The following is a 13,386-nucleotide window of genomic DNA, read 5'->3' as shown; positions in this document are numbered from 1 at the left end:
TGTATTTGTCATTTTCAAAACCAATGGTCCATTGAGTCTATCCTTCTACTTCACCATGTCATGACGTCATTCGATCCTTTCTTTTCATTTAATGAAGTCCTTTTTTGCATGTTTCTTTTCCTTCAATTTACCTACAGTTGTTTCTTGCTTAACTTTGCAAATTAATTATAATTTTTCTCTAAAAAAAAATCTTCGAAAAATGGTCGATAGATTGTAGAACGCATTAGCTTCTGATGATGTTAGGTAATATAAATTATTACCCGTTTTCACCTTTAATACGGGACCCTAATTCTGTGCCTATACTATTAATGAGTCAATATAAAATATTATGCATTCTTCCGATGACCAACCTCCATGGGACATTAAACATTAACATTCACAACTTAGAATGAGATCATACGTAATTACAAGTTACGAACCAAGTAAGATTAAGTGGTTAATTTTTTTACGTTTGTTTTAAAAAGTTCCGCTATTGTGCCACGAACAATACGTTGTTACTTAATCACAATTATTGTTTGAATAACTATTCGTGGTCTTGCGATTAGATTGTTCATAAACGTTAGTTTCTCGTTAACTTTACACGATTTTCAACGTGCTCCAAATATGAATAGATAATGTGAACTTTTTTTAACCATTTTTAGTACATGTAAAGGATATGAAGTGCATGCAGTTCTTAACCTCTTTTTTAGTTTTAAGTTTTAATTATAATCGTAATTTATTTGTAGAAAGTGGTAAGAGGGAATTTTTTAATGAATAAATCTCACTTTTCGTTTTTTTAAATAAAAAAAAGACTACAAAATCCTCTTTAGCTAGGCAGATAAAAAAAACCTTGATAGTTGAATTCAGAAAATTAACATAAGAAACGTAAAATAACGTAAAAAAATAACCAACTAAAACGTAAAATACTCTGAATCAATCGTAAACAATTTAACAATGTACAAGTGATTCACCGTTCATTGATCTCATAGTTTTTTTATACAGCACGTTTATAAAGAAAGTTCACCAAGACTAGGAGATCAGAAGACTGCAAGAGTTGTTTCGAATGTTTCAGCGTCGACCACGGTGAAGGCAGAGTTAGAATGCGAATTCCCGCCTAAGATGGAAGAAGACCTCACTCATGTAAGGAGAAAAAGACTAACCACAGAGACTGGGCTCGTGTGCCTGGAAGACTACCCGTATACCGTGTCAGTGAGGTAAGTAAACTTATGAATTCCGTACAAATTCACGCCATAAGTGCTACTTTTTGAAAGTTTTTGGATAGGTAAAGAAATAAATAAGTAAGGGACAGGAATATTAGGTAATGGAGATTTTTTGAAGGGGCATTTAGTGACAATGATGAATGATGTCATTGAAAACGATGAAATAAATGAGATAGACAAAAGTAATGGTTATCACGAAACCAATAAGAAAAGATAAAGGAATATGTATAACTTTACCCTAAGTAAAGAATTCTTATATTTTTTAGGCTACACGGAAAGCATTGGTGTGGTGGAGCTATCGTCGGAAAGCTATGGATTCTCACTGCAGCACAATGCTTCGATTAGTAAGTACTACAAATACCAGAAAATTAATATTACCTTTCCTATTGTGTCCCATACTCACCGATTCTGGAACCGAGCTTAGTATCTATTAGTATCTTACCTGCAAAAATGGAGTGACATGATTTTTATCTTCAAAAGGCTCTGCAAAAGTACATATAGTAAAAGTAAAAGCTGCTGAAATGGTTTAAATTCTGGCATTTCTGGCTATGGGACAGACAGCAAAACCCTATTTTTAACCCTATTTTCTTCATATCTGCTATACTCAATTGGTTCTTTCTTTTAAATAAACGGTTTTTTATCTAACAGCGTAACAAAAGAAGAAGTATCAGTTCGCATGGGATCGGTATTCCGGGACTTCGGCGGCCGAATACTGTCAGTCGTGGAGATTAGACGACACCCGGACTACAGGATGGACCAGTACTATCCTGAACATAACCTGGCTATGGTCAAAGTAATTATACATACTTTGTTTTGTTATTATTAGGGCTACCATCTCAATTTGTCGTAGTTACCTGAGACCCAAGGTTTATTTGGGAGTCCGCGTAAAAGCTGAAAAATGTTGATGTGGATAAAAAGGTTTATGTAGGTAGGTACTGGGAACATCGGCAGAAGAAAAAATACTTAGTTTCGGATTTGCAAGAACATGACGATATTATTTTCATAGCAGCCTTAGAATTTACCGTCTCTTTCAATTTCAAATCATCTCGGTAGGTTTCCCAGAACATTTCGACTAATAAGGAAAAAACTGCTAAATATTTAAGTAGTCGTTTTACCCTAAACATCTAAGCTAAGTTTTGATGCACATAATTGTTTCCTCGTATTCATGCTGTCCTGGTATTACAGGTGAATCTTCCGATTACTCCAAACAGCAGGATGCAGCCCGTATCGCTGGCAATAGCTGATGCTGACCTACCCCCGTCGTTTGGGGAAACCGTGGTCACTGGATATGGTTCTGTGGTAATACCAAACTATTGGCTTCTATTAACAGCTCATTTAAGAAGTCTTGAATAACATCCCTTTCAAAATAAGTAAAGTTAGCTCAAAATCAATAAAATATACCGAGCGGAAAATTGCTGGCCACTTCAGCAAAAGAAAGCGATAGTTCTGGTGATTTAGATAAATATCTACAGTAAAGACACAAAAGAGTTACAAGTTTCTAAGTTCAACGTGGTTCAACGAACTACATTGATTGACCTTCATTATAATCGAGTGAAAATCGTTAAGTACTTTTTTTATATTGTTTGGGGATCATCAATCTGGTATTTACTTCCGCGGGTACTAGGTAACCATGATTGAAAGGTGTTTGTCTATCAGCTGTTTGGGCAATCCGCCAAGGCCACACCTTATTGTTATTGCCAAACTCTTCATTTATGCAAAAAATTACACAAATCAAATCTTCTATCTTTATCGCACTGATAAACTGCTGATAAACAGCTGAGTGATATTATTTCGATAGAAGTAAACAGTAGTTAACACCCAAATACAAAAAAGTTCAAGGAACTTTACATTGATGACCACATCGACTCATTCACCGCACGTGGTGAAGGATCAAGTGTTACGTTACTTCTAATCTAATAGTACTAGGGCATTAGAAGCGTAGAAGAAGTTTCTATATTTTTATTTATTGTGCAAAACTGTTTGACAGGTGACTGGACAAATCCGCGAGGGCGAGAATCAAGAGTTGCGGCGAATGATAGTACGAGAGGTGCCTAGAGCTGAATGTCGGCTAATCTACGGGAACGATTATCATTTACAACATGACAATATGTGTCTGCAGAGTGTCATAAAAGGCGTTGCATTGTGTGCTGTTAGTATTTCACCAATTACGGATTACCGTACTCTTTCACTCTCTATTTACTTCGATCAGATTAATTAACTTCTTGAACATTGAATTATCAAGAATCGTGTTGTCTCTTTCCTTACAGCCCCACTACAACCATTATAATATATCTATCGATTTCCGATCGACCGACCCACTCGCAACTCGCCGCCGAAATTCCGTTACGTAGAATTGCCAAATTATGATGATACCTTGACCAAAGAAAGTAACAATATTTTCAATGTTTTGGTACCAGGGTGACACAGGTGACCCGGCGGTACATTTTAGTGGACTGAACCGCGCTGGCACACTTTTCGGCATAGCACTGTTTTCTGGTACTGAAGAATGCGCCTACAAGTCGAAGCCAGGAGTCTTTGCTAAGGTAATTTTCAATAATGCAATTAATTTATAAATTCTATATACATAATATGCTGTGGATTAATATAATGAAGTTGAAACCAAGATCTATGATCACTTCACAAGCCGATTGGTGGGTAATGATGACACTTGCGGAGTAATGGTAGTATCTAGTGTTCTCAGGTATATAGTTGTACTAGGAGTTCATAACAAGTAAGAGGTAAACTAATTAATACCTATGATGATTTGTTTCTCTAGGTAGCCTACAGCCGGTTATGGATTGACAAAGTGCTTGGAGAAGTTCCTGACCACGCGGAAAGCGCTGACAGTACAGAAAATGTGATCCCTCTCGATATGGAATAAGATTAAATACTATTTGATAACATGAAATTAAATTAAAGCATTTACACACATATGTGTATTTATTCACAGACAAATTGATTTATTTTGCCTTTTGTCACTTTCTTAAATGTCTCTTTCCCCTTCCATTTAATGACAGACAGCGTTCAAAGCTAGGAACCTTTTTCAATCCAATGGGATGCAACTTTGGGATATTAAAGTGGTGATAAAAAACGCCTACAGAATTATACACAGCAATCTAACTGTGAAAACCTACATGTAGATATTAAAATTCATCATAGACTTGATCAGCGCAGATGAATGATTGTTTCAGTATTTAAAAACCCCAGCAGTCGGGTTTAAGGATATGCAGAGATAAGTGGAATTTAATCTTGGCTTTAAATATTTTTTAGGTACATATATTTATTATTTGGAAGACAAAGTGTCTGATAGACTATCAGCTACTTTAATCAAATAAGTATGAAGTGCAGTCCGTTATCCACATGTAGTAGGGTACATGTACATGCAGTGACAAAAGTGATATCTTGTCAGGACGACGGACGGTGTCCTTAGCGTGAACATGCATAGGTACCTTTCTTTTTGTAACGTTGTATGTAGGTAGTAGATTAGCTATTGTATCAGCTGATCAAAGCATATATTTTAAAATATTGTATTGATGGATTTAACACTTACTAGTAGTTTTAATAAAAAAGGCTTGTACTGCGTAGCATCTACATTCTCCAAAGATTAGTAGAGGTATTTTTTAATTTATTTATTATGAAAAGTTGTATGGACCCAAGGAGTTGGTCCCATAGAAAAGAACCGGCATGAAACCTTTATAGACCTAGATATGCGCAGTATTATCCTTTGGATGAAAGTAAACCGCGCTCGAAGCACACGAGTAACTTTCAGACTACGAATCCAGTTGGAGAAGATAACAAATCAAAACCTAATTCCTTGTAGTCTGTTAGTCTAAATAAACAGTGTTTTATTACCCTATGCTGTGCAACTGTTGGGCATAGGCCTCCTTCGTACTCTTCCAACTTTTTCCGTCCGAAGCGCGTTGCCGCAAACAGGCAATCCTTTTTTTATAAATATATGCGATATGTTTTCGGAAGAACGGAACGTTGTAACGACATGCTGTCAGAGTCATATGATGACAAGTTGTCAATTCGATTTCAAAATGCAAATGTCAAACAATACGTAGAGGTTATGTTTGGATAAGGTAATAATTTAAATTTTACGTAACTTTAAGCTGTTTTCCGACATAACCGTTAATGAGCAACGTTGCAAAATTGAATTATAGTATAAAGTTTTGTCACAAAATGTATTAGCGCTAGTGTTTGTTATGACGTTCAGTCTATTTTGGGCCTGCAAATATTTAGGCCGAATTGTGTCCAAAGGTTAAGGTTTTGGATGTGATTTAACAGTTTGAGCGGTTAACGCTGACCCTCCCTCGGCTTGCGAAGCTCTGACATGGATGAATTGAAGCACAGAGCTGGTGAAAAACTCGAAGCACTGCATGTAAGTAACTCTTGTAAAGTTATGACATCCTGGTAGTTTCGCGCGAAAGTGCGTCGGTTATTCACGTCATTTTTTTAGCGAACTATTTAGAAATTGAAAGTTTTTCATTATGTTATGTTTAAACCAAGTAGGAGTTTGTTTTTGTTATGACAATGAAATGTCATTGCCCTACTTTAACTGCTAATGACCCTGGGCTTATATAATTCATTTATTTTAGTCTTTAAAGTGTTAAGCCCTGTTTAAAGCTGTTTTCTAATACTATGAATACAGTACAAACACTTACAAATGTTGGTCTAATTTAGCATCAAGGAAATTAGTTGAGATTTTGTGCCAAATACCTGGTTTACTCATACAAACAGAAACAATAATGTAGGTATTTACAGTTCATTGTACAAACAAGTTATTTGCATGCCAACTTGTTATTGTTATGGCCATGAGAACAGTAATAAATACAATTTGTTGTAAAATTATTCATATTTTCCTTGCATTTAGTCTCCAGTCTTACATTATGTGAAATAAAAATTTATATGAAATTAACAACTGTATGCATAATAGATCTAAGATCTTAATCATTTAATAAACACTATAAAATCATCAAAAAGGGCCAGATATTTAGCATATATCTTGAGTTAAAATAAACCTAATACATAAAACTACTTCTAGTGTTATTTGCTGTGCCCGACAGGGCCCATAATTGTGACATAAATTACCTTTCACCAACAACTGTAAACATTATGGTACACAATACTGTATTGAGTATCGAGTCTATAATATTTCTCTTACTTATAAGCACTTATTCCACCCCCATTTGTCAGGTAGCTGCCAAAACTGCGGCTGATAATGGAAAGTCCCGAGTTCAGGATGTCGTCCAGACTACAGTGGAAGCTATACAAAAGGTATTGTAAAAAATTGCTAAACTGGGATATATCTTTGGTGAGGACTAGGCGTAGCCTTCATCACAGCAGCTACACATAGATGCTCACCCATGGCAAAAGTTAGGTGCAAACTATTTCTCTTCAGTGATTTTGTCTTTCACAATTGATTCTTTCCGATGTACTACCCCTAAGTACTTTCTTATGTACTCTCTTATCTATTTTATTTATACCTTTCGGAGTAAAACAATGACATCAGCCAACTCTAAGGTATATTGTTACCTCTATAGATAAGTTCACGCCGTATTTCGAATGTTAACATAGGTATTTCATCAAAAAAACATTTTAACCTTTCCTGGTACCACTCTATAAGTACTTTTTATTTTCAATAAAACCTCTTTACGCCCGTACTCTTCAGATCCGCGAGGCGTTCCACAGCGTCTGGCACAACGAGCTGATCGCGGAGGGTCGCGAGCGCGTCGCCGCCTGGTCCGAGGAGGCCGTGCGTCGCATCCGTGAGGGTGCTCCGCCCTTGTCGCCCGTACTGCTGTATGAGGAGCTGGTGGCGTTGTGGCAGGATAGAGGTGCTTATGTTTTGATAGCATATTGATGGTTTTTTTAAAATTCTGACCTGTACAAGTACATCTAATATAGGAGGCTGCTTGTAAAAAAAAATGGCCTGATGGAGAGAGCAACACATTTGCCATTTTTGTTTGCTGTTAAGTCCTTGCTTGTGTTGTGTAAGCTGTAAGCTTGTTAGTCAGGTAATTAAACCTGCAGCTCATTTGATAAGAAGACTCTCATTGTATTGATCATCGGCCAGTCAAAACTTAGATGACCTACTCCACTACTTTCTTCTAGACTCAAACATAGATTTCTGGCGCTTTGTACTATCACATCAAGAAATTAGGCTTCGTACATATGTTAACAGCACTGATCAAAAACCACCGTTCTTAAGAGGCATAGTCCATGTGAATAGTTGATGAAGTGTCACAAACGTTGCCTAGCTATAGGGCTTATTACACTTTACTAAATTCAGTCGTCTAATTAGGTTTGTCTAATTAGGTTTCTAAATAATTTAATGAAACCTACCTTCCTAAATGCGATTACATTTGACTGAATTTAGTGACTGAATCATTTAGACGACTGAATTTAGTCAAGTGTAATAAGCTCTTAAATCCCATTCTTTAACTTCTCTAAAACAAAGTACGTATTATTTCACCTACATTTTCCTAATCCAATTTTTTCTTATTCCAGTATGGCGCCGCAGCATGTTGATATTCGCGTGCGGCGCAGTGGTGGGCGGCAGTGCGGGCGTGCTCATCGGGCTGCGCCTCGCCCGCCGCGCGCCCGCCGGCCCGCACGCGCGCTCGCTGCACTCGCAGGCCGACCAGTCTGTTATACTGGTCGAAGACGCCGTGGCACCGGGTGAGTGGAGTACCTTCACTACACTACTGATGTAGCAGTTAAGAGGCCGAATGCACCCAAAACTCTCTTTCACTCGCATACGTAAATACGTACGAGAGAGAAAGAGAGAGAAGCCTGTAGACGCGCCGTTCGTAACATACATATTTATTAATAGCTTTAAAATGAGTTGAGTAATCAAAAATCTAAATTAACCAAGTTCTGTATCTACATGTGGACTCGTTAATGTTACAAATATTATCAATGTACGTTGATAAATAATACAGATATTTTTGTTGGAAGATCATTTTAGAGGTAATTTTACATTTTTTTTGTATCGAGAAAACTTTTCGAAAACGTGTTTTTAAATTAACAGGGTCCTCAGAAATGTGTTCAAGATTAATATATATTTTTTTCGCCGTCAAAAATTGTTAAGATTTGGCAAAAAAATTGTCTGAGTCAAACCAATTTCGGCCCGTTAAGGCAGTCTATGACGAACAAATTAAAACGTAGCCATTAAGATTAATTTTCTTTTCCAGGTGCTGGCACAGGCGAAGTTCTAGTCCGTGTGCAAGCGTTCAGCATCTGCACGGTAGACCGGGGAGCGCTGCGCGGTCGAGCTCACCTGCTGCGCTCGCTGCTGTACCGCGGCCATGTCACCGTGGGCAGGGGGTTCGCGGGTGAGCTCCTTGACGTTTCTGTGCGCCTGGTCATTGGTCAAGAAATATATGAGAAAAAAAAAATCAATTCAATCAATTTTTTTAACTAAATCACCAATGAATTACCATTACCAATGTTTGATAGTGGTCTCAAGGAACCCGAATGCCTCGTTAGTTACTGGTAGATCGTTTTGGTCACGCCCGCCGTACATACTTGATCTAGTAGAAGGCGCCTGACTTAACTGCCTTATAACTGTCTTTCCTTCCTCCATGAACAAATATTCTTCATTCAGCGAAGGGTTTTCTTATTTTGTTAAACATACATTTTAACGAGAAAATCTCTATCTCGTGCAGGTGTTGTACTGGACGTCGGGCAAGGCGTCACAGACTTGGAGATGGGTGATGAAGTGTGGGGTTGTGTCAGTGAATGGGCCGGAGGAGCGGCCACTGAATTGTTGACTATACGTAGGTTAGTCGCACCTCCTGTAGATTCATAAGTACCTGGTACCTATTTGACAGCTGGAAGCAGTTCATTTATTACTTTTTTGCTATCAAATCGAATTCACACAAAGAAATGAAATGCTTAAAAATCTCCTTTTTGAATATAGAAGACATGTGGATAAAAATATATCTGTCCTTCTCACCAGTTTCACTCAGATTAACCTCTACCTATTCTTGTGTTCCTAGTACTCGAGTGAGCAAGCGTCCCCGCGGCATGGCGGCTGACACGGCAGCATCCATGCCCTGGGCGGGGGGCGAAGCCCTAATAGCGCTGCGAAAGCTCGCCTACACACCTGAGAATAGTAAGGGAAAACGGTACGTAAAGTTTGCCTAATTAGTTACTGGTAGATCCTCAACACCTGATGCAATCAACTACCCAAAAAGTGCACCAAGTAGATGTTTAAATAATTTGACAGAATCTCAGCTCAGTAGTTATATTGTTAAAATAAGGTTTTTGATTCTAAATACATACTTTTTCACTGCACAGAGTAAACTACTTTTGTAGATAATTGCGTCAGCCACAGCCACCTGGGTTCAGCTGTTTGATTGAAAAGCTATTTCTAACAGTTGGCTGTGAGAGATATTATACAAAGATGGCCATTTAAGGAATCACTTTGATGAATCACTGTTTAGATAACTTACTACTCTCAATTTGAGGTTTCATTGGCGAAAACTTCTTCTACACGACTCTCTCTCTGCACGAGAGCCAATTTTTGCATTCCGTGCTATCCCTCGACTCGCTCAGCATTCTAGAATCCAGGCCAGGCAATGTACTAGGCTATCATAACACATGGATGGTTACAGCGTGGCAGTATGCGGCGCGGCGAGCGGGGAGGGCTGCGCGCTGGTGCAGCTGCTCAGCACGTGGGGCGTGCACGTCACGGTCGTCGCGCCACGACACGCCGCGCTTACGTTGAAGGATCTGGGTTTGTGCTGTGTTTTGAGGTGAAATAAGAAGGGAAAATGGAAGATCAGATTTTAATTGGACAATTAGGAATGTTGCGAAATTGTCAAAAAAATAAGTCGTTAAAAGAGAAATTATAGACAAAGGAGACGGATGGTAGGTAGCATGCCATTTGGTTTCCAATAAGTATGTAAGGTGCTACGCAGATTTCACAAAGAAACACCAAAGTGGTTTTCTTTTGAAGTTTGTATGACGTCAGGCTATTTATAGGACAGATAATTAATTGGACCGACTTATTGTAGAACGTGTGCGTTACACAATTGCAATCAGTGTGTTCTCTATTTCTCTCCTACAAAAATTCGGTCACCGATGATTTTATATAAGTTTACATATTTTTACGTAAATTTATGTATTTCATTCACAATTTTCATCAGCAACATTTTCAATAAACATATCTGTATGTACCAGGCGCGCAGGACTTCGTGGATATCGAGGGTAACCGCGAGACGGGCGCGTGGTCGAGCCTGGAGGCGCGGGCGCGGCGCACGGGCCCGTGGGACGCCGTGCTCGCCTGCGCCGCCGCAGAGGTGCCGCCAGCCGCGCTCGCTAATAAACCTGCGCTGCTCAAGTACGTTTCGTATAACACTATCCTAAATTATCTCGAAGTCACCTGGCAGCTAACCGGGTACAGCTCGATGCTTATCTGTCCACTTTACCGGACAACTAACTGTCCTAATTTTTGGTCTCGAAAACCTATTACAACTGCACGAAATATTGAAATGACAATTGGGACCCAAATTTTTGCCGTGAAAAAGATGACCGTAACTAACTAATAATTAGCATATATCTGCTCATATTTAGTTTAAAATTTTTCGTGTTACCAGGGCGACAGCGCCGCGCAGAGCGTTCCTGGACATCCGGCCGGGCCCGATGATCACCGACCGCCTGCCGACGCCATTCGCTATCATATTTGCCACATCATTTTATACGTACAGGGTCCTAAGGGTAAGTACATAGGTTTTTTTTTAATTTGCTCTGATAGTCTTGTAATACATAGGACTATAGGACAGTAGAGTCATAATATGCCGTAAGGCTAGAACTTTTCGGTACTTGGTGTAAGTGAACATTAAAGGCCGCTATAATCTTTCAAACAACTAAAAAATATTTATTGACTCGGCTGCAAAACACCACTTTTTAAACGCCAATCGTTACCAAAGACAGCCTAAAAACGCTCTACCTTCACTTCTCTCATCAATAATTTATAAAAATCCTAACACTTTTGAAAAACTTTTATATTTTTGTCTTCAGTGGCTGGTAGGCTGTGGATCACACACAGACTGGCTAGAGGACAGGTTCAGACTGCGAGAGGGACTGGACACGCTCACCAAGCTCGTGGAACGTGGGGCATTGGCGCCTATACTTGATAAGGTAACACACATCACTCTTTAGATAGATTTCTATGAACTTGGACTTAACAACGATTATTATCAGGATCACATAATAGAAGGAATAGTTTTCAGCCATTCTGACTTTTGACTACCCGTAACGACTGCCAAAAATGTTCAATTGACAGCCCTATAGTTTATGGTGCCCTCCGAAACGGTCATTAGTGTCCAATATCTGCTTAGAAAGTACATATAAACTTAGAAAAGTTGCATTGGTACCTACCCGACCTGAAATCGAACACACATGATTCTTTATGACGCAGTTGATATATCAAATATCAACATGAATAAAACATTTCTTCACAGGTGTATCTGCCACAAGAGTTCGAGAGTGCACTAGCACACGCGTGCAGCGACGATGCAATCGGCACTTCAGTCATACGCTTCCCGTAGTATCTACTCTTACTCTTCCTGGTGCCCTGGTATCCAGTCAAAGGAACTATGAATATTTGGCCCTGAGCTACCAGGGCCTCATAACCCCTAAGCTGTATATAGGAACCTAAATGTAATGTTCCTGTGGAATGTTGTTCCTAATTTTTATATAGGAAAGTGTGTTTGAATATTTGATCGCATGTGAAGTCAATCATGAAGTCTTTATTCCTTCTTTAGGTTTATTTTTGTTCTTCATTTTAATGCCAGTAACTCTTTGAAAGGAAATTATATTTTGGAATTAATTTACTTTCAATCTTTCTATCAAATGTATTTATCATGTTTTTTTTGTTTGATTGTATGGCAACACATGAATTTACATCAACATTTTGCCAGCTGTGAAATTTTTTATTACCTATATACGTTGGTTATTTTTAAAGATTTTAAATATTTGTTTACTTTTTAAGTATTATTTTAATATACCCTTTTATTTACATGAGGGTGGAAATAAAACATTTAAAAAACTGTGTCTCGAAGTAAAACAAAACCCACCAAGCGTCACAACATCTCAAGACTGTAGAAATATGAACAGATCTGTAAATAATGTAAATACATTACTAAATATACGTTACTAAATCAAATAGGTGCTCAAATGTACATAGAAACAATAAGATTTTATATTCAATTTATTGAAATCCAAAAGATTGCAAAATAAAATAAATAATATAAAAATTAAAAGACACCAAAATGTTCGCCATTTTTAAATAGTCTACAGCTTTTTATGTAGTCCTAGTACATTTTGATAGTGCAAAGCAAACAAATGTATTTAATACTTATTTTATTGCATTATTGAAGTACTACTTCCATTAACCAAAATATACTGTTTTTAAGTGCCATTTATATTAGAAGCCAATAAATGTCTATATCTTTACAATAATTTACAATAAACTTGATAGACTGAAATTTTACACAACTGTAGTCGAAGAACATTCATACATACTTAAAAATGCATTTTATAAACACGAAAGGCAACTCGAAAGTAAAAGATGTATGTTTTTTAAGTTGCTGGATATATTTTAATGCATTTTTCATACACGTTTTAAGTATTCATAAATCAGAAGTTCCTGCTACATTGTAATGATATAGACATTTTAGGCTGCCGAATAATTATTTGTAACTATCGGCCGAATACTGAATGTCACTTAATTTTAAGAGCTGCTTAATCATATCTCTGTCACTTCTTCCTCCTGCCCTGTTCCCAATTTTATTTGGGGTCGGCGCAATATGTCATCCTCTTCCATTTTTCGCTGTCATTCGTCATACTGACACTCATTCCCTTCCTATTCATTTCATCTTTCAGGCAATCTATCCACCTTTTCTTAAGTCCTCCTCTTTCTCTCCATCCATCTACTTACGTAAATTACCGTGACAGAAATACTATTAAGTAAGACTTAAAGTTAAGTAAAATTTGAGTATTTCGTTGTATACCAGACAAATATCTCAATAACTTACTTGTATCTGATTGTACCGACCTCAATAACTCGTCCAAAGGTAGATAGGTGAACTAACTTAAATTGTAATGTAGATAGATAAATGTTATTTTAAAATATAAATGTTGTTAAATATTTAATCTTTTATTTTCATAAACCCAC

At 37.7% G+C, this 13,386-nt stretch overlaps 2 protein-coding genes across 4 annotated transcripts; both read left to right on the top strand.

Moving 5' to 3' along the window:
* Positions 1 to 545: 545 nt before the first annotated feature.
* On the top strand, positions 546 to 4,126 carry LOC110377115 (trypsin-7). 2 transcript variants are annotated; one of them, XM_021335815.3, is made up of 8 exons: positions 546 to 731; positions 1,052 to 1,193; positions 1,466 to 1,543; positions 1,848 to 1,992; positions 2,385 to 2,495; positions 3,187 to 3,348; positions 3,617 to 3,742; positions 3,976 to 4,126. In XM_021335815.3, exons 1-8 carry the CDS (start codon positions 656 to 658, stop codon positions 4,078 to 4,080), a joined length of 945 nt encoding a protein of 314 aa, XP_021191490.1. In that variant the 5' UTR covers positions 546 to 655; the 3' UTR covers positions 4,081 to 4,126. The 2 variants fall into 2 exon arrangements, with proteins under 2 accessions (XP_021191490.1, XP_021191489.1); XM_021335814.3 differs by having other exon boundaries at positions 2,385 to 2,498.
* Positions 4,127 to 5,217: 1,091 nt separating this feature from the next.
* On the top strand, positions 5,218 to 13,359 carry LOC110377098 (reticulon-4-interacting protein 1, mitochondrial). Of its 2 annotated transcripts, XM_064041541.1 has the most exons (13): positions 5,218 to 5,281; positions 5,487 to 5,580; positions 6,396 to 6,476; positions 6,871 to 7,036; positions 7,710 to 7,880; positions 8,396 to 8,536; positions 8,870 to 8,984; positions 9,203 to 9,331; positions 9,821 to 9,942; positions 10,389 to 10,548; positions 10,805 to 10,925; positions 11,229 to 11,348; positions 11,672 to 13,359. In XM_064041541.1, exons 2-13 carry the CDS (start codon positions 5,533 to 5,535, stop codon positions 11,756 to 11,758), a joined length of 1,461 nt encoding a protein of 486 aa, XP_063897611.1. In that variant the 5' UTR covers positions 5,218 to 5,281; positions 5,487 to 5,532; the 3' UTR covers positions 11,759 to 13,359. The 2 variants fall into 2 exon arrangements, with proteins under 2 accessions (XP_063897611.1, XP_063897612.1); XM_064041542.1 differs by lacking the exon at positions 5,218 to 5,281 and having other exon boundaries at positions 5,288 to 5,580.
* The last annotated feature ends 27 nt before the right edge of the window (positions 13,360 to 13,386 follow it).

This window comes from Helicoverpa armigera, chromosome 25 (genome assembly GCF_030705265.1).
Source record: "Helicoverpa armigera isolate CAAS_96S chromosome 25, ASM3070526v1, whole genome shotgun sequence".
In the NCBI taxonomy this organism is placed as follows: domain Eukaryota; kingdom Metazoa; phylum Arthropoda; class Insecta; order Lepidoptera; family Noctuidae; genus Helicoverpa; species Helicoverpa armigera.
This window is presented reverse-complemented; position numbering and strand designations above follow the sequence as displayed.